This window comes from Cicer arietinum, chromosome 5 (genome assembly GCF_000331145.2).
Source record: "Cicer arietinum cultivar CDC Frontier isolate Library 1 chromosome 5, Cicar.CDCFrontier_v2.0, whole genome shotgun sequence".
Classification (NCBI taxonomy): Eukaryota; Viridiplantae; Streptophyta; class Magnoliopsida; order Fabales; family Fabaceae; genus Cicer; species Cicer arietinum.
Window position 1 is genome coordinate 63,713,550 of NC_021164.2, and position 20,391 is coordinate 63,733,940.

General features: G+C 26.4%; 3 protein-coding genes across 7 annotated transcripts; 2 read left to right on the plus strand and 1 right to left on the minus strand.

Annotated features, from left to right (window-relative positions):
* The first annotated feature begins 3,569 nt into the window (after positions 1 to 3,569).
* On the plus strand, positions 3,570 to 6,685 carry LOC101512545 (bidirectional sugar transporter SWEET7). Its single transcript, XM_004502010.3, has 5 exons — positions 3,570 to 3,817; positions 3,956 to 3,992; positions 5,147 to 5,525; positions 5,954 to 6,073; positions 6,437 to 6,685. The coding sequence occupies exons 1-5, from the start codon at positions 3,772 to 3,774 to the stop codon at positions 6,614 to 6,616; spliced, it is 762 nt and encodes a 253-aa protein (XP_004502067.3). The 5' UTR covers positions 3,570 to 3,771; the 3' UTR covers positions 6,617 to 6,685.
* A 2,955-nt stretch (positions 6,686 to 9,640) lies between these two features.
* LOC140920281 (probable E3 ubiquitin-protein ligase RHA4A) lies at positions 9,641 to 12,470 on the plus strand. The gene is made up of 4 exons (XM_073368353.1): positions 9,641 to 9,782; positions 9,859 to 10,148; positions 10,418 to 10,500; positions 11,889 to 12,470. Exons 2-4 carry the CDS (start codon positions 9,876 to 9,878, stop codon positions 12,211 to 12,213), a joined length of 681 nt encoding a protein of 226 aa, XP_073224454.1. The 5' UTR covers positions 9,641 to 9,782; positions 9,859 to 9,875; the 3' UTR covers positions 12,214 to 12,470.
* A 2,521-nt stretch (positions 12,471 to 14,991) lies between these two features.
* On the minus strand, positions 14,992 to 17,903 carry LOC101512954 (triacylglycerol lipase 2-like). 5 transcript variants are annotated; one of them, XR_012163076.1, is made up of 6 exons: positions 17,651 to 17,903; positions 16,767 to 17,350; positions 15,953 to 16,096; positions 15,820 to 15,860; positions 15,500 to 15,586; positions 14,992 to 15,364 (listed from the first exon to the last, which is right to left on the minus strand). XR_012163076.1 is itself a non-coding variant. In XM_073368407.1 (6 exons), the coding sequence occupies exons 2-5, from the start codon at positions 16,788 to 16,790 to the stop codon at positions 15,541 to 15,543; spliced, it is 255 nt and encodes an 84-aa protein (XP_073224508.1). In that variant the 5' UTR covers positions 16,791 to 16,828; positions 16,984 to 17,881; the 3' UTR covers positions 14,992 to 15,364; positions 15,500 to 15,540. The 5 variants fall into 5 exon arrangements, 4 of the variants coding, with proteins under 4 accessions (XP_073224508.1, XP_073224510.1, XP_073224509.1 ...); XM_073368407.1 differs by having other exon boundaries at positions 16,767 to 16,828; positions 16,984 to 17,881; XM_073368409.1 differs by having other exon boundaries at positions 16,767 to 16,828; positions 17,260 to 17,880.
* Between the last annotated feature and the right edge of the window lie 2,488 nt (positions 17,904 to 20,391).

Here is a 20,391-nt window from a genome sequence, read left to right on the forward strand (position 1 = left end):
ATTTCAAATATTTTCCAGTGTACCTCACTTGGAAATTACAGTGTGATAAGAGAGTGATTGATTCTAAATACTTTCTCAAAAGATTAACAAAGATCTAATGTAGGATTTGTAGAAAGTATGAAGATATAATGTGTTGCTTCTTGAAAGCTTTAAGATCTATGATCTTTTTTAATGCAATGTGTTGTATTTTTCTGAAGATCAGCTTGCTGCAATTTATAGAGTTCTTGTGATGTTCATTTCATAAGCCAAGCCTTTGTGACCGTTGGAAAATTCATTTGTGAAATGCCAAGGCTTTTCTTCATATTTACGAAAATGCCATTCAGCACATTTGAAAATATGCATTCCTTGTTCAAGTACGAGGTACTGTTTTCTTGGCTTTTGAGAACATGTGTTGTCCTTTTCTTTTTCCTTTCTTTAATGTTTGACTATTGTGTGGAGTCCTTTTCATTCTCTTTCTTCAATGGCTTCATAAAGCTTCACATGTGAGCTTTTTCTCTTTCCTCCATTTAATTCCTTGTAAGACATGTGATGTCCTTTTTATTCCTTTCTTTAAGGCTTTGTGAAGGCTTCACGTGATGCATTCTTTCTTCTTTCCTTGCTTCACGACATGTGATCAAGTTATATAAGGCTTGTTTGTTGTTGCCTTTTTGAAGATTGACTTTATAATCTTATTTAATCACATAATGGTACATATAGCCTTTTTGCCTATCATGATAAGTTGCTTTGGAAGGCTTTTCAAGATATTGACTATAGGCACATGCTAGAATCATCATTCCTCGTACCTTTCTCTTGCATTCTTGCAACTTTTCTTCAAAGGCCTTTCTTTAAACATTTTTTAATAGTATTTTGCCTTTATTGAATGAATCAAACAATTCATTCTTTAATACTATTATGCCCTTGTTGAATGAATTCAAATAATTCATTCTTTAATACTTTTATGCCTTTGTTTAATAAATTCAAAACAGCGAGGATGCTGAACTGCAGTTTTCTCCAGCTCGTGAGGCCATCCTCGGCACTTTCATACTTAGCATTTAACTCAGAATTTTTCTTCTTTTTCCTTAATGAATGATAACCTGTTTACTTATATAAATACACTCAAAAGCACAGATTAGTCATTAAGCATAATCATAATCTTTAATTAATTTTGTTATCATTAAAACCAATTGAGAGAGATTTTGTCTCAACATTTTCATTTGAAATGGAGGGGTGAGAAGTTAAAGTGAGGGGGTGCATGATACATTTCTCAAAAATTAATTGGAAGTTAGCCTCAGGCATTTCAAAGTCTTATCTGACCTATTCCACCCCTAGTATCAAATTTTAATTTCGGGAAAAATCTGCACCCACACTCAATTAAAGCGGATTTTTTCCGCCCAGATTAAATGGGTTCGGGTGGATACTCGTGAGTGCGGATTATGTTGTCATTCCTATGCACAATAAAAATTACATCACAAATTTAGATTACTAAATTTTATCGACAAATTTTTTCTTAAGAAAATTACATTGATATAGAATTAATGTGGATAACACATATTCAATTACAATATCATATCAAAATATTTAACAATAAAAATTTACATAAATACTATTTTAATTGATATAATTTATAATATCAATAATATATTTATTAATTTATAAAAATTTAAAAATTAATTTCCATGTTCACTCAAATTTTATGGGTGGTTCAAAAGTTTTCTTGAAAACCTCATTAGCAAATGGCAGAAAATTTACAGCGCGCAATATACAACTCTCCTCATAATCATAATCATTGGTTTCCTTCTTTAAAGAAAAAGTATGTTTTTTTACTCACTGCCTTTATTGGCTAGTGTATCCAATATCCATGTATAAGAGTGTGCTCATTCTAATTTGTTTTCAAAATACTTGTCCTTTATTATGTTAGCAAAACACTCATACTTTTGTTCTTAAATCTAAGTTAATAGACAAATTTCAAAGATCGGTAGTGTTGTCCCTAGAGCAGGTGGAAAGATAATAACACGAAAAATGTTCATAAAAAAAACCTCAAATTTCTTTTTGTTTGATAAAAATGTTTGCATTTTATTATTCTAAAAATTAAAATTAATAAAATTTTATATAAATTACAAAACAGTTTATAGATAAATAAGTAAAATTGAAAATATTGACTATTGACCGTTGATACAAGTTTGACATATTTATTTGTAAAAAAAGAAGTAACTCTTATATTTAATGATATAAATTTTATTAAAGATGAATTTTTGAAATATTTATCTTCATCACTTTACATTCAAAAGTTGTCCATTTGCTATTTGGATAAATGCACACTATTTTCTTCTTCAATTAAAAGATAAAAAATTATACCTGAATATTTATGGTGTTGTACGATATATGAAATGTTTTATTTCATTTTTTGAAAAATATAAAGAAAAATGATTTAAAAATGTCATGATTTCAACCAAAAAAATTTATAGTTATTAAATAAAATACTAATGATCTGTTTATTAACTTTGAAAATACTCATAAGAGTTTCGCTTTTATGCATCATAACATGTTGGACCGTCCTTGGTTGTCTCTCTTATTTTCGAATCCATATTTGAATTGAGTGAATTAATTATAGTGAAATTTAACATCTCTTATAAGATAAAAAAAAACACTCATACTTTTTTTTAACATATTTTATTTAATTCGTTAAAATTAATCATAAAATCTCATTGTTTTTTCACAAATATTAAAAAAGAATAGGAATACATCCTACAAAGACCCGGCGGTATTGGGCTGTACAAACAAGTCCAATAGCACGTGACCTCAATTGACGAGACTCTCCAATTTCTATATTTTTTTATTTATAATATAATAAAATTAATTTATATTAAATTTATTTTTAATTGTTATAAAATTATAAAATTTTAAGTTTAGTATTCAAATTTTTTTATTCACTTCTAATATTTATTATGATTTTATAAGAATTAAAAATTTTATTTTTTTCATAAAAAAAATATAACTTTTTAAATAAAGACTAAAAGAGAATAAATTTTATTTAAAGACTAAAAAGTTGAGATCTTTTTATAGAAACTAAAATAAAATTTTTAAATTTTATAAAAATTAAAATTTATTTTATCTCTTTTTTTTTTAAATTATTAAAATTACACTTTTTTTTATTATGATCAAATTTTTAAGATTAAAACATAGCATACAAAATATTTAAGACAATCCTATCTCCCACCTTCGTCTTACATATATATATGACTATCTTTGTAAAAAAAAAAAATTGTCCATAAATATAAATCATAAGAAATATTAATTTTGTTTTTTACAAATATACATTTAATTAAATATAAAAATTAAAAATGAATTATTGAACAATAGTTTTGAAAAGATACAAAGTATCAATGTCTCAATTCTTGAAAGACGACTTTGATAGGCATTGGCATTAACTTATCAAATTGTTTGGGTTAAGGGGTAACATAGTATTGTGGTATATATATGCATAGAAATATGAGATAAGCGAAAAACGGTGATCGGTGACCCCCAAGTGTGAGATATATGGATTACGGCTCAATCTTACTAGTGAGTTCTCAGTATCTTAAACACAGTGCCAAATAAATTAATTAAGGGTGCCTTCTCTATAAAATATATAGCCCCCTCACAACTCACAGCACATGCCAAATACATGATCTACCCGATACCGTTAAATTAATCAATGCGATTATAAGCTTATACCTCACCTCGTCTTTAATTTTCTCTATTCTTTACGATATCTTCAATTGGAGTTTCTCTTCAGCTAGATAGGAAGGAAACATGAGTGGTACTGCAGTTATTGTTCGAACAGTTGTCGGCATCATAGGTGGGTTATATAACGCTCATTTTATTATTCATTAAATATTTTCATTAAAATCATGCTCACACACTCAGCTTCGAAGATTTTCACTTTTTCATTACTTATTCATTTAATTTGGCATTTTCATTTCTTAATTCACTTCAGGTAATATCATATCCGCCTGCATGTTCTTGTCCCCACTGTAAGTTCAAATTTTCTCTTTTGTTTGTTTGTTTTAATCTGATTGTTTTCAATGGAATAATATAGTAGTAGTATTATTATTATTACATAAGAGTATATAGACATGCACCCATACACTACTATAACAATTTTTGAATGAATGAATATTCTTTCTTAGTAAAAAGAAAAAGAAATGTATCAATCAAGAAAAAGGTAATTGTTTCAAAATGGATAGACCTATTGAATTTTAAAAAATATATATTAATTTGAGCTTTAAAATCACAAATATTATTAATCAAATTATTTTATTTATATAGAAACCAAAATATTATTAAGAAAATATTTTAAAATTGACTAATTTGAGATTGATAGTGGCCATTCTAAAGACTAAATTATCATTTTTAATTTATTTTTCACAAATCAAATAAGCCTTCATTTTTACTCAAAGAAAAATTTGGTTATTTACTTTAATTATAAAAACAGTTAAATAATTTTTAACCACCTCTAAAAAAGTATGTTTTTAGTTTTTATAAAATCGACTTTTCATAGTTTGTAAATAAACTTTAATTATTTACTTTTAGTTTTTAATTATGTTTATTTTTATAAGAACTATTTTGAAGATTTAAGAATATTAAGGTTGAGTCAACACATATAAAGTCTATAAATCGAATTTTAAATTTAGGTCCATATTATTATTTTAGTAAAATTTCGTTATTTTTGTTGAAATTTTATTTTTCTAAAGTTTTAAAAATTCAAAATTATTTATTAAATTATTATAATCAAATTTCATTAATATTTATTTTTCAATGGATGATAAAATTGATCCATATAATATTAATTTGTTAAGATAATATTTATTTTAAATAACATTTTATTAATTCTAGTTTGAAAATAATAAAATAGAGAGCATAATAGAGTCATGACATGATTAACAAAGTGTTTTTTAGACTATTGTTTTAATAGTTTTATTCTTAGATCGACTATGAAAACTACCTTTTTTGATATGAAAAAATTAAAATGACGACTAATTAAAAGTGCCATATAGTTATTTAAAAATCATAGTTTTACAAGACTAAGAAGATATTTAACAAAAAAATTGTATCATGTCCTGAATGCCAAGCAAGCACGAAAAATTGATGTACTTATTATATTAATGAAATGAAAATAAATAAACAGGCCAACATTTGTTAAAATATGGAAGAAAGGATCAGTGGAACAGTACTCAGCAGTACCATACTTAGCCACATTGATGAACTGCATGGTTTGGACTCTCTACGGTCTCCCAATGGTGCACCCTCACAGCTTACTCGTCGTAACCATCAACGGTGCAGGGTGTTTCATTGAGATAATCTATATCACACTCTACTTCATCTATTCTGACCGCAATAAAAGGCTTAAGCTCTTTCTTGCTTTCATCTTGGAGCTTATTTTCATTACCCTTCTTGCATTTGTTTCGTTGACTATGGTCCACACCGTTAACAAACGCTCTGCCATTGTTGGAACTATATGCATGCTCTTCAATGTTACTATGTATGCTTCACCGTTATCTATCATGGTTAGTGCCGTGATAATCATATATATATATCCTATCTTTTTTTTTTTTTTTTTTAATAAAAAAATAAATTTATTTTTTTTTTTTTACACATACACCTAAAGATGTGTTCACATATGATTTAATGATATTAGATTGGTAATTTTTTTTTACTCAATTATGCGATTTTATTTATCTATGGTTGTAGAAACTGGTGATCAAGACCAAAAGTGTCGAGTTCATGCCGTTTTACCTCTCTTTGGCTTCCTTTGGCAATGGCGTGTCTTGGACCATTTATGCTCTCATCCCTTTCGATCCTTTTAATAAAAAAATAAATTTATATGTTGTTTTTTACACATACACCTAAAGATGTGTTCACATATGATTTAATGATATTAGATTGGTAATTTTTTTTTACTCAATTATGCGATTTTATTTATCTATGGTTGTAGAAACTGGTGATCAAGACCAAAAGTGTCGAGTTCATGCCGTTTTACCTCTCTTTGGCTTCCTTTGGCAATGGCGTGTCTTGGACCATTTATGCTCTCATCCCTTTCGATCCATTCATTGCTGTAAGAAAACTAATTATGATTAGTACAATGCTTAACTATTTGCATATACTTTTTCATTTGAAGTTTTTTTTTGAAATGAAGGAAATAAAATATGGAACATATGGTCTAACAAAACATGCTTTTGCATATACTTTTTTCGGTCGAAAATAAGATAATATTATTTTAATTAAAATTGAAAATTAAACAAATATTTTTTTTTCTTAAAACAATAAAATTGAAACAGATTTTATAGTGATTACCGACCACAATTTTTCACCACGTAAACAATTGAAATTGGCTGTTTGTTTGTGGAAAATGATTTTATATTCACAGTGCATATACGGTTTAATAGTTTTTATAAAAGTGAAAATTTTGTTTTTTCAGATACCAAATGGGATTGGGACAATGTTTGCGGTTGTACAACTGATTCTGTATGCAACATATTACAAGTCAACCAAACAGCAGATAGCAGCAAGGAATGCAAAAGGGGTGAAGAATCTTTCAGAAGTGGTGGTTGCTAATGACAACATCAACAAGATAAGTTATGCTCCTACTGCCAAATGATTAATATTTGGATGTACTCCTCTAGATAATATCATCTAAATCTAATGATCCTAATGTTTTTGGATTTAATTAATTCTATTTCTATTCCCAGCTTTGTCAGTTGTTAGTTTACTAGTTCCATCTTTCTCATTTAAGTATTGGAGACCAACACATAATGTATGTGTGTGTTACTCTTAGTCTATGTGATCACTTATAATTAGCCCCAACATATTTTTCTATAATAAAAGGTAAAATAAATCAAATTCTTTTTTTCTTTTTTGAAAAAATTTCAAAAGCTCTGCTTTAGCAGATTGCCAAGAACAACAAAAGTAGAATGACCTTTTGAGTTTTGATGTGTGAGTGTGAGAGAGTATGACATAGAAGTGGAGTTTGAAATTGAGATTTGATTCCATTCCCACTTGCAAGAGAAACAGATTAACCTGCTTCACTTTCCACAGACAACAGTAACTAAAATATTATACCATGACTCTTCCCTCGTATCAAAATGTATTATTCTATTTCAATACTGATTTAGCTAGCTAGCTAGCTAGCTACTAAGTTGGAAAAAGATGCTAAAAGAAACCTTGTTATTGCGTCATAGTGCACAAAGTGATGAGAAAAGTTGAAATGTATACTAGAATCATCCAATGCTGCTTACTAGTTCTTACAGTACTCATTTTGTTGTGGAGTAAATATGCTTTATATTTGGATGGACCTAGTTTCATTTTATTTGTTTGGAGTATGTATGTTTCAAACCCTCACATTTCTTGTTGCAACAACACTCTCAAATTAGGGTCTTATTGTTATTCAGATTAGTTGTACCATTAGATAAATTTATACAAGAAGGTCGTATTCGAATAAATACAAATTTAAGTAATTAATTTATTAAAAGAAAATCTTATTTAGTTTTTTTCAGAATTTTTAACATGAAAAGATGAAATCGTTAACTCCCTTAATTTTATATCTATATACAAAATTGTTGGGCTAGGATTTTGAGAAGCAATATTATGATACGACGATGGCATATAGACAAATTAGTGCATCGAACAAAACTATGTGATTGGATACTTAATCACTTGCAATATCTTCGTCTTTTAGGTTCGAGTGTTGGACGGTTGATAAATGTGTTTAGTAATTAGTACCAAATATTTTGGTTATTAGGTTATTTAGAATGTCTTCGGTACATATGTTTTATGTATTAATATGATTGAATACACCTGCACAAGGTTGTTAGGATCATCAATTCTTATGATGAAATCAGTCTAATTCAAATTGAGAATTGATTTATTAGGAAGTTTGGTGGATCCAATGAACATGTGATCCCATTATTCTATAGTCCAAAGCCACACGGTCTATGAAGGATCCTCGTTCACTTCATATATAAAAGAGCATGGTTTGTCTTAATTCAAGTGTATCTCTAATTTCGTTACTAATAAATACTATACTATGGTTAGAGTAATTTTAGCATTAGAGTGTCTTTTGCAAATGCTTTTTTCTTCGGACCGACACTAGCACCACCATGATTGATAAAATAACCACCTTCCCCTAATAATATAAAAAAAACATAACTCTATACTTAACACTCTTTGAAAAAGTTAAAAAATTCACAATGGATGAAAGAGTTCTTTACTTTTTATAATCATTTGCAGCATAACGAGAATGACAATCGAAATCTATTAGTCAAAACTTCCACTACCTTTCAAGTTTAATAAGTAACCTCAATTAATTTTAAATTAAAATAATATTTAATCGACGGTCTCCATTTTCCACTTCCATCTTTTGTAGACATAATAACAAGTAACCTTGAGCCGAACAAAGAAAGAACAAATGAAGAGAGAAAGAAAACAGAGATAATAAAAAAGCATATGTTCCTCATCATGCTAATGTTGACAAAAGGGTTTGAAGTTGCAAATGTTTCTTTTCTTCCTGGCCTTTCAATGAAGAATATAACCCAGAAAGGTTCACATTTTCGGTTCGTGGTTATTAAATAAATCATCACTTAGGAAAGTTCATAGCTAAAATAATATAATATCTACTTCTTTATTACTATAAAATACCCCCTCATAATGGAATATAAGAAAAATATATGAAAATAGATATGTGTGATCAAAATTTTAATTTATATACATTAACTTTTTATATTTTTATTTTAAAAGGAGTGTAAGATATGTTAAATCATCATAAACATAAAATGATAATATAAAATAAATACTAAATAAATTTTTGGTTCTTATAAAATTTTAAATTTACTGTATATAAAAAATTCTTTGATTTTTAGTTTCTAAAATTTTTCCATCAATAGTTTTAGTTTTTAAAAGTTTTCTGTCAATAATTTTAAGCTTTGCTATTAAATCAACTCATATATTCTTTTACAAATATATTTTAAAAAATATAAGTATTCCAGTTACTTTTATGTTTTAAAAACTTAAATTAAGTTTAGTGTTTAACATTATTTGTGTTTTTAAAAAGTTAAAATTTGAGTATTTTGAAACCTTGAATTGAATTAGTAATAATATTTTTTAATTTTTTTTAAAGAAAGAAAAAAGAGTAAAATATATAATTTTAAGTAAAATGTAGGATAGAGGTATAATTTAATAGAAATAGGATACAATTCGGTGGTTCTTAATTTGTTGACAAAAAGTTAGCACTAGTATAATGACGCAAAGAGAATGCACCCAGATGTTTGGGCCTACGAGACTACAAAAAAAGACAATGGGCTTAAGACGTTGGCTAGAAGCTATGTACCATAGTGGAGGGTCATGGCCTTGTCCCATCATCATTTCAAAAAGATAGAATATAAGCCCGGATTGCCTACTCAATGATAATACGCGGTTACACACGTTAATTATTTTTGACCATTCATTTATGATCAGACGGTTGAAATCACATAATAAATAACTCAAATGTAAATAATCTAGAACATTGATCAGTGATCACATATTAAACATTTCAAATGTGTAACTATATGAAGCACGAAATCTATTTCCATAGAATATATACCACTACCACTGTAAGTTAACAATGTTAATTAATTTGGCTAATTGCTACACCCCTCCTAATAATTTTTTAATAAAGAATTAACCTACAAATATATAAATGATCTTTGTGACTCTTTTGAAAAGTTCCAACAACACTTTGTGAAAGAAACTCTTAGAATAGCAAACCACAGCATACCATATACATATTGGTAAGCAATGAATGTAAGTTTAATTTCGTTATAGAAATGTATTATTTGTATTTAATAAATTGTAAAAATGTGGCAGTGGCAGGAGGATTAATTATGAATATAAAGAAAGATGATATGATGATGGGAAGTGTTCCACAAAGTACAATTACAACTACAAGTTCTCCTCCTCCACATATGTATCCAGAGGAACTTCAGCTTAAGCTATACCAAGCTTTCATATTCTCAATTCCTATACTTTTTTCAATTATTCTTTTTCTCCTTTTTTACTTGTTCTACCTCAAGAGAAGAGCTTCCTCTTTCTCTCCACATTTACTTCCTAGGATCAATCCTCCTTCAATTACCTATCGTTATTATTCCTCTTCCTCTGTAAGTTTACTACTTAATTCCTTTCATCATCTACTTAATTACTTTCTATTTTTTACATGTTAGCTTGCTTAATTTCTCTGCCTCATTCATTATATTATACTTTAAATACATCAATTTTTCTTTTGACTATTTTATATATATATATATATATATATATATATATATATATATATATATATTTGAGATTAGAGTAGTATATTAGTTTTATGTTTTTATATATAGGATATTAATGGATATCTACTTCTCTGTTTTGTTAATTTCTTATATAGCCTCGTCGTTTGGATTTGACCGTACAATTGGACAAACTTCCAAGAATTTTGTTTGATGAGGATTTACAAGCAAGGGATTCATTGTAAGTTTCTCTTTTCTTTTTGTCTATGTTCATTAATTTCTGTGTGTTTACACTTTGTTCTTTTTGTTTGAATATTTTCTGCCAAAGATGTTTTTTTTCTTTCACTTTTTAGCTGAAGTGTAGTTCCTATTTTTTTGTTGCTCTTCAACGTTTGTGTTGTAGCTTTCATCATCTCTTGATTAGTCATATATTCAACGAATGCTTTTCTTGGAAAGCTGAAAAATTGTGTACAGAATCTTCAATTCATGAATTACTTAGAATATTTAATGACATCCACTATTTTAAAAAAAAGTGCCATATGAAAAGAAAGGTAGTAAAAAAAGTAAACTAGAATATATACTCGTACTATATATGTATTTAGTCACAAAAATAAACTAGAATATATACTATTATGAATTAATGATTTTTCTCTTCTTTTGACACTAGAGAAAGTACTATATTTTGAAGGGTCTATGTCTCAAAGTAGAATAAAATCATCAAAGAAATTTATAAATTCTGCATGTATGATCCAAGTTGATTAGAACCAAAATTTCAACGATAGGAGTTATGCTCATCATATTAATTGCTAGGAATTTTCATAGATCACAAAGTGCTGGCTTAATACTCTCTCATCCCACATTGGCTGAATATTCCTTCCGTCCTAGATTGAATGATTTATTAGAAAAACAAATATATCTCAAAATTAATGTTCTTTTTTGAACGATCTTTTTAATTTTTAATATTATAATAATTATTTATTTTTAATTACAATTATTTATATTTTAAAATAATTGTTGCATTTAATAATTTCACACATATTAAGAAAATATAATAAATGAAAGACATATTTTTTTTACCAAATTACCCTTATAAATCATTAGTTGATTTCAATTATCATAAATGCAAATTGGTGAAATAATAAATTGAGAGTGATAAACGTGGTATTAATTAATTAGACGATATAATTGATAAAAAAACTAAAGTTGTATTGCAAACCAAAATCAACAATTATTTTAAGATAAATTTTTCTTGTAAATACAAAAATTATTATAGGACGGAAGAAATACCTTTTAATCAAAACTAATACATCACCCTAAATTTATTATTTTTTACTTAATAATAAATAATTAATAAGAATAATTTAATAAAAATATTACATGTTATACTAGAATTATACAATTTATTTAAACTACATATAATAGTGAAATAAATCATACATTATGGGACACATCTAGCACTTTGTTGGAAGCTCTAAATAACTTGGATTCAACATGGTTGGCCCTCCCATTATTCAATCTATGAGTTCAATTGATTTGATATGCTAATATATGATTGTCGGGTTATACACATGATATGAGAACATGAAATACATGCTTTAGAATGAAGCTAACAAGTTGCCAAAAAAACAGATGTTGTGTTTGCTTGGGAGAATTTGAGGTAAAAGAAGAGGTACTACAGATTCCACATTGCAAGCATGTGTTTCACATCGATTGCATACATCATTGGCTACAATCAAATTCCACTTGTCCACTTTGTAGATGTTCCATCATTCCCACTACCACCAACAAGTTCCTTAACCCACAACCGCCTATTAATATTATTATATCGGACACACCCCACCAAGGTCCTATCAATTCAGATTCTCCATTACAAATTCCATCATCATTGTCACTTCATAGAGAAGATGTTGATGATGAAGCTGGTGCTTCCTCAAACATTATGTCAAGGGAATGATACATAATTTTGATTATAATCAAGTATGGTCTTTGATTTGAAGGGTGGAAGTTTACATTCAAAAATAAAAAACCAATAATGAAATAAACATTTAGCCCTTCTATTTGTAACTCGGAATATTCACTTAGTTTGTCGAATGTAGATAAAATTTCTACTTGAGAATTTTTTTTTTGCTTATACGTAAGGTATACCGATGAAGTGTACGAGTAATTAATTTGTGCCAATAAATCAATGTGCATTAAGTAATTTTGTCATTATCAAATAGTACTAAAAATTGTTGATCTACAAATAATATTAATTTGTAGTTTTTGTAAAATCATTTTTGACAAACTTATTGATACCAAATATTCTCTCGTCGTAACAAAAAAATGTGTGTTTTACCTTAGTTCTTTATTTGACTTCTTTCTCGCTTGTGTATGAATAACAAAAGAAAACGGTTGCTTAAAAAGCAGACATTATGATCTTACCACTTTATTGAATCCAAGGTTACAATGATCAATAAATAAAAGTAAAATTTCCACCAAAAGTCCTCCAGCTTTGAATCTTCAATTATGAGGAATTGAGTATTTGACCAATCTACTACTCTATTCTTAAGTGTTGGAATTTTTTGTTTAAATGTGGAAATGAAATTTTGGAACTTAAGCATTTAATACTTGTTATTATAAAAATTGAATTTTTTCCACTCAAAAGTTGATTTTTATTTCCATCAAAAATATTATTAGGACACTTATTAACAATACCCTTTAGTTATTGCTCATAAAGTTCAATCCAATGTTAACTAGTATTGTTTCTCAATTACATTTAATTATTTATTACAAAGGGAAGAACTTAATTAGAGCTATTTTACTTTGAAAACAAAATTGTTTTTATTTTTTAAATTGTGTTAATTTTACCTTTTGATAAAGAGAAAATATATTTTATGAAGTGAACAAATTATCTACATTTCTAAAAATAATGATTTTTTTTTAAAAAAATATTTTTATTATTTTTGAAAGTGTATCTTCATTAACTAAAACTTAATTTTCTTTTTACCACAATATTTCATTTGAAGAGTCTTTCATCCAAAATAAATTAAATACATAATTTAAAAAATAAAAATAGAATATATTTTCACAAAATAAACTAGTCATAAGTTTGTCTATTTACATTAGTCAATGGATAATCAAAAGTCACATAATAGGTTCTGGACTTTTATTAACCAAAAAAAATGACTAATAAGCATAATATTGGTTTCAAAAGAACATGCATCATGCATGTAGATATTACTACTACAAAAAAATAATTTGCAGAGATGAATGTTATGTTATTTGCCCGAGGAATCCACTCTATCGATTTAATTTATAGGGTTAAAATGCAGTTGATAAATACAAAATTGAGAAAGATTCGTGTGATCACAAGATTTATATTCGTTACTTAACTGCACACACACAAAATGTAAGAAAAAGTTAAATAATAAATATACAGTGAGAAGAATCGAAGATACTCTATTTTATCAGTTATTTTAATTTTAGGGTCACAATTGTAACTTATAAGTTATATAGAGAGAATAATTATTCTAGTTTTTTTTCACACAGTCCAACTTTTTTAAATTTTTGTCATTTTAAAATATTTCTTGTTTACACATTGCAACACTCCAACATTTCTGCAAAGCAAACAGATTTACAGAGAAGAAAATCAAACATATTCAAGGAGAAGAAAATCAAAGAGATTCAAGAAGAAGAAAATCGCAAATGGAACAGTACAAAGAAGTGGTTGCCACAATATGTGATACAAATCTAGTCAAAGTTTGTCACTTCCTCCTTCAAACCCATTATAATTTTCAGTTCTTCGTTCTATGAGTGTTGTTTCCTATAATTGTAACAAATTCCATTTCGTTCAATTTCAATGAGTGTTGTTTCTATTTGGAACTGAAAAATATATATAATATTAATATTTAGTATATTATATCCAAATCATGAAAGAAAGAGAATGGAAAAACCAGTGCCAGTTCATTGTTGCCAATTTCCCACTTGAAATGTTAACCGCACGTTTTCCTCTCAGATCAATCACAAATAAAAAAGAACTGCACATAAAACTAAAAAAAGAAAAAGAATTAAGCAAAACATAATTGTCTTTTACATAATCTACTATCAATCAATACAACATTAACAAGATTACAAGAAAATAATATACTATCATAATTACAACATTGTCCACTTAAATTTGGTGTTTTTGATAGTCAATCACTCAATAGTCATTTCATATTTGGTAGACGTTTCATATTTAGTAGTTCATTCAATTAGTCAATCACTTAGTAGATATATATAGATATGTAGATATGTACACTCATATTGGTGTGAAGATTTTAATGTGAATAAGACTTTTAAATACGCTTTAAGTCCGACCAGACTTTTAAAAAGATCAAGACTAACCTATTTCCACCCCTACGCACATTTACTATTGTCAGAGAGTAAATAGTGTCACACTTTAAAATAATCTTTTAAGAATAATATAAAATACAATACTACAGAACTTATATTTAACAAGCTAAATGTTACCCATCTTCTCTTTACAAACACATTCTGAACCACAACTAATGGTAATAATGTATACGGTTTTTTCTTCATAATAGAGTGTCAAGAAATTATATTTTTCATTAAAGATGAGATAGATGGTGGAAGAAATTATATTTTGTTTTTTTGTAAAATAGAATGCAAAGAAGATTAATAATAGGCGAGAGGAAGAGCTAATTGAATGATGAGAGAGAGAGAGAGAATTAAGCAAGATTGATATTGTAAATGCATTGCCAATGAATTTTCTTAAATTTATATTTGATAAATAACAAGATTAGTCAATAAAAAAAAATTATCTATCCTAAATAACGAATCAAAGAAATTACAGTAATTTCAATTAGCGTGGTAAAAAGCTATCATAGGATCATAAACAACTTGTTTAGCATTTACAGCCATAATAAAATCAACATGTGCATAATCTTCGTTGAACAATACCACAAGCTTGTTCACATCATGATCTTTGAGGTCATTTAGGAAAAGAGGAAAATCATTTGGGATTTTCTTCATGTCATAAGTTGGAGGAATTGGTTGTCCATAGTGTTGTATATTTTGTAGTGTATTACCATAATCATACTTTGCTATAGATCCTCTTCTGATCACTACTCAAATTCAAAAATACAAGAGCCATGTCAATAAAAAAAAACTATAGTCTTAATAAAAAAATGCATAAAAATCGAATGATATATTTTTAATTGTAGCAACAAAAAGAAAACGTTGCTTCTTAGTAAACTTACTATGAAATAGATGGATCAAGTTCTTTGTTGTTGTTGGTTGATCAAGATAGAAATCTATCATAGAAGAATTTATGCAACAATTCCAACCTATAATATAAAATTAAGAGTTAAATAATTTTTTGCTTCATCAAACCATATTAACATCTAAGTACATGTGAACAATGTCAATAAGTTTGCACAAATTAATTTTTAGCATGGTGCACACACAGAAATTTTGATTCAGCATCCCTGCTCATTATGAACAATCATAAATTATTTTCTAATGTTGAAATTAGAAAGATATAGTAAAAGTATAGAGGAAAGGATCGTAATTCTCTTACATATTAGGAATGAATTCACGGAGGCCTAACCAGTATACATCCTGTTATATTAAAAAAAGAAAAATTATTTTACACTATTTTAAAACATAGTTTAGCTAAAAAAGATTATATTAAAACATAGTATGTCACTCACATTAGCTAAAAAGAGGTCAGCAACAAGTTTTGTTGCACTTGAAGGAATTTGATTCATATGTGCAATTGGACTAAGTAATGCAACTGATCTCAACATATTCAAAAGTTGGTCTTGAGATAGAGCAGCAAAAGCCATTAGAGTCCCCTGAAATTTAAATTGTTGTATTATGTACACTATTATAAACATAAGTAAATCACAATGTGTTTGAATGTGGTAAATTTTTTAGACAGTATGATTTTAGAGGTTAGTTGAATTTCTTGAATGAAAATTACATTGTTTGGATCATAAATTTTGAAGAGTTTTAAAAAAGGATTTTGTATTATAAGTTTAGAGAATTTCAAATAACACGAAAAAATCAAGAATTTAAATTTCCTTATTACTCTATAAAATGTGAATACCAAATTTGTCTTTATATATTCTTTCAAATTATGCAAATTCATTTTTGTACATGTAATAAAAAATGACACTTTTCCAAATTTGTTTACTAGTCCCTATTTTTTCTTTAGATTGGTCCGAATATTTTTTCTTGGTGTTTTGCAAATTTATACCTCAATTTTTTGAATTTTGAAGAAAAAAAAAACTCTTTTTTGGATCACTTTTCATTATTAATTTATTTATAATTTTATCCCAAAATTTTTAAAAATAGCCCTAAAAAGTTTTCCAATGAAATTTTTTATATCTTCAACCAAACAAAAGAATAGAGAAATAAAAAGAAATCAAGTAAACGTTTATATTGATTAAATTCTTAATTTCGTTAAAATTTTCAATTATTTCGTCCAAACTAAATTCTAAAAGTATAAATAAAAAAATTTACCTGAAAATGACCTGCGTAGTGCATTTTTTGACCTGTAGATTTGTAAACATATTGGACTGAAGCTGAAAGATCATAACTAGCTAATTAATCTCATGATCAATCCCAATAAGCCTATACATAATTAATAAATCAAACAATCCATTGAAGTTGCTAGTGACAAATTAAAATATAAAAACTGAAATATGATGTAGTACATCATATAAGATCTATGAATTACAATGTCATTAGGACTTAGTGATGTGTGCATGGTGCTATATTTTGCCTCTCTTCCATTGACAAGCCACACATCAAATCCACTGTCTGCTAAATATATGCCAATGATTCTTGTGGAGGATTGAACAACCATATTAACCACACACAAAAAATTATCTTAGTTGAGTACATGTCATCTTGGAATCAAGTATGAATGAACAAAATTATAAGTCAAACATATATGTTGATGTTTCATATAATTGTTGTAATTTGTATATGTATATACAGTAACAAAACTTACACAAAAGAGATTATGTTGTATTAATACAAGTGATTTGTCTGCTTTTTTACCGGATTGTCCTGTGGATATTCTCTGTAAGCTTAAGATGTAACTATCCTCCGTTGTTACATGAATAAACCCAAAAAAACATATTACATAAACCATTTATGTGTTAATTCATAACATTTGTCTCATATTTAATTTTTTAGCGGTATTTTTTTTTAAAAAAAAAAATAGCATAGTTATTACGGTATTTTTTTTTCAAAAAAAGAATAGCATAGTTATTACGTTATGTGAATTTGGCTCATATATTAGAAAGAGCTTGTTCATAATCAAATGTCGTGTGAAACGAGACATGATAGTTACAATATTTATTTACCTTATTTTTTTTTTTTTTTCTGAAAGTATTTACCTTATGTTCTTCACATGTGTAATCTTGTGTTTCTACTATAGTCTTGCAGATACCATCATTGTTAACTGGAGAGTATGCTGTAAATGTATTATTACTTGTATCAAGTGTTTTTCTTCCTAGTGCTGATATAATGCAAAGCAAGACTTTTGAGATAAGACTAAATATTGTACTTGCCATATGAACAATGTGATTATGCTTATGGTTGTGCTTGTCCACATAAACAGAAAATAGTGGTATTTTATAGATTTTTTTGCAGGCCATGGAAAAGGTTGAAGATAATGTTACACTTTGTTAATGGTTATAAATAACTTGGGACATACTACATCTACTAGTTGAAATAAAAAAGTTATCCATAAATATAAGTATATTTCTCTAATTATAAGTTCTTCGAAGAATTGGATTTCATATTGTACATTTAGATTCCTACTCCCACAATTTTTAAAAACTTACCTCTATTATCTTCACCTCTTCTCGTAAAAAAAAAAATTTTTTTACCTCCACAAATACGAAAAAAAGTTCTCCAAAAATACGGTTTAGAAAATAACATATCTGAAATTTCAAATTCAAAAAAGTTCTATATATTCGAAATTTTATTTACAGAAAATTTTAAAAACTCAATTTTTTTTATGTAAAAATAACAACAATAAAAATGTTATATTCTGAAAATTTTATTTTTGAAATTTATGATATTTAAAATTTTTGTAGAAACTAAAATTGTTGATAGGAAAAATTTCTGAAATATAAAAAAATCAAAGAAAAAATTTTGAGACAAATTTTTTTGATAAATATACAAAAACTTAGATGTAGGTTATAAATATAGGCAATTTTTTTTATTTATTTAAATTTTTGTATTTTCTAGTTGGTATTTTTGAATGTTCATTAAAAAAGATAAAATATCGGGTAGACATTAAAATGTGGGGGGGTGTGAAATCGAACTTTTAGTTCTTAGACCCGCAAGATTCCAAACAAAAATATTTATGTTCTTTGGCCCGATAAACTCTTAAAACAAATAAAGTTATACTTTTTTGTTTTTGTTGATTTCTCATCTGGTGCCCTATGTTTGTTACTTGTGTGAGACCCGCACGAATTGTAGGATCTTAATTTTAATAAGATTGTGCATAGAAATTTAAAAAATATATGTCATAAAGTATATTAATACATATTTATTAGTATTATTGTTATTTTTATAAAAAATATTATAAATAATTGTAATATTTGTTGTTATTTTATAAAAATATGATAATAATTATAGAGAAGTGTATTTCCCAAACAATTTGTTAAATCATTAATTACATGTACTCAATTATTTGATTATTGTACCATTTAAATTCAAGCTAAATTGATTTGTTTTTCAGTATCATATATTAGAGAACAATTTGTTTATTTGACAAATAACATAATAAAATCCAAACACCTTCAAAATAATTTTTTTTCTAAATTTATACTTAAAAGATACGTAGAAAATAGATCTTACAAGATTTATGGTTTAAATTAAACTAAAGAAATTGGGAGTACCATTCCAGCTAGTGCCGTTGGTGCACCATCCCTACACCCTAATTTTTTTTTTATCAAAGATAAAAAAATTAATGTTTAAAACATTGTGAATACAATTTTTTATGAGAGTAGTTATTGTAATGAGATTTTTTCTTAAGGCAATCATGGAGCAAGATATTAAAAATATGATAATGACTTCTAAAATGTTGATAATTATAAAGAATTATTGTAATTAAATTGAGAAATATTTAAGAAAAAAGATAAATATTTAGTTTCAATTAAGATTTTTTTTTTTTTGACAAAGTGTGAAATAAGATTTGGTATATAACATTTTGTATTTTACAAAAAAAAAAATGAAAAGATATTTTTCCTCAATTTTTTTTTTGCGAATTATAATATTTCAAGTATAAAAATGTACTTTCTTTTATTTTCTTTTATTTGATATATATAATTTCAATTTTGTGTTTATCAGAGTAACAAATAATGATATAATAATAGAAATAAAGATTTGTAAAAATTATGTGTTTTTTTATTTAAATTTAAATATAATGAATTAGTAAAACATTTTAAAAAAAATAAAACTTGTGTACACATGGATCCTAGTCCTACTTATTAACATTTGAAACTTAAATTTATTGTACTTATAAATGGAAACAAACTAAGCAATATACTTTTAAATTTTAAATTTTTTCTTATCAACAAAATTAATACTAAGCAAAATGTTATTCAAAGGCACAAAATTAACAAAATGTTATTAATATCATCAAAATTAATACTACAACTAATTTTTTTAATTATCGTAATATAGTTAATATAGTCTTCTTTAAAGGGATAAAAGTAGAATGTTATACAAGCAAATAAAAAATAATATACAAATTTATTACTCCTTCTGTCTCATACAAAGTTGACTAATTTAATCATTTTTTAAAAATTACAAAAATGTATAAAAAATAGAGAATAATATTTTTACTAAATTATTTTTATCAATTATTAGTGTATTTACTATTTACTATTAATATTAATAATGCAAAATGAAAGATATTGAAAAATGATGCATGTAATATTAATTAAAACGTACAAACTAAAATTAAATTACTTCCCTCGATCTCAAATTTATGTGTCAGTTTCGCCATTTCATACAACTTTAGAAGTTTAGTTATTTTTATATAAAAAAGAAAAATTATGAGTTATTTTACAAAATATCATACATTAATAGTATCAGAAAGAGAAACTAATAAAATTAAGAC

Coding starts and splice junctions, on each gene's coding strand:
- LOC101512545 (XM_004502010.3), top strand. CDS start 3,772: ATGAGTGGTACTGCAGTTATTGTTCGAACAGTTGTCGGCATCATAG. Junction 3,993..5,146: donor TGCATGTTCTTGTCCCCACT/GTAAGTTCAAAT, acceptor ATAAATAAACAG/GCCAACATTTGTTAAAATAT. Junction 6,074..6,436: donor CTTTCGATCCATTCATTGCT/GTAAGAAAACTA, acceptor TTGTTTTTTCAG/ATACCAAATGGGATTGGGAC.
- LOC140920281 (XM_073368353.1), top strand. CDS start 9,876: ATGAATATAAAGAAAGATGATATGATGATGGGAAGTGTTCCACAAAGT. Junction 10,149..10,417: donor GTTATTATTCCTCTTCCTCT/GTAAGTTTACTA, acceptor TTTCTTATATAG/CCTCGTCGTTTGGATTTGAC. Junction 10,501..11,888: donor TTACAAGCAAGGGATTCATT/GTAAGTTTCTCT, acceptor CCAAAAAAACAG/ATGTTGTGTTTGCTTGGGAG.
- LOC101512954 (XM_073368407.1), bottom strand. CDS start 16,790: ATGCACTACGCAGGTCATTTTCAG. Junction 16,097..16,766: donor ACTACGCAGGTCATTTTCAG/GTAAATTTTTTT, acceptor TTTAAATTTCAG/GGGACTCTAATGGCTTTTGC. Junction 15,861..15,952: donor CTGACCTCTTTTTAGCTAAT/GTGAGTGACATA, acceptor TTAATATAACAG/GATGTATACTGGTTAGGCCT.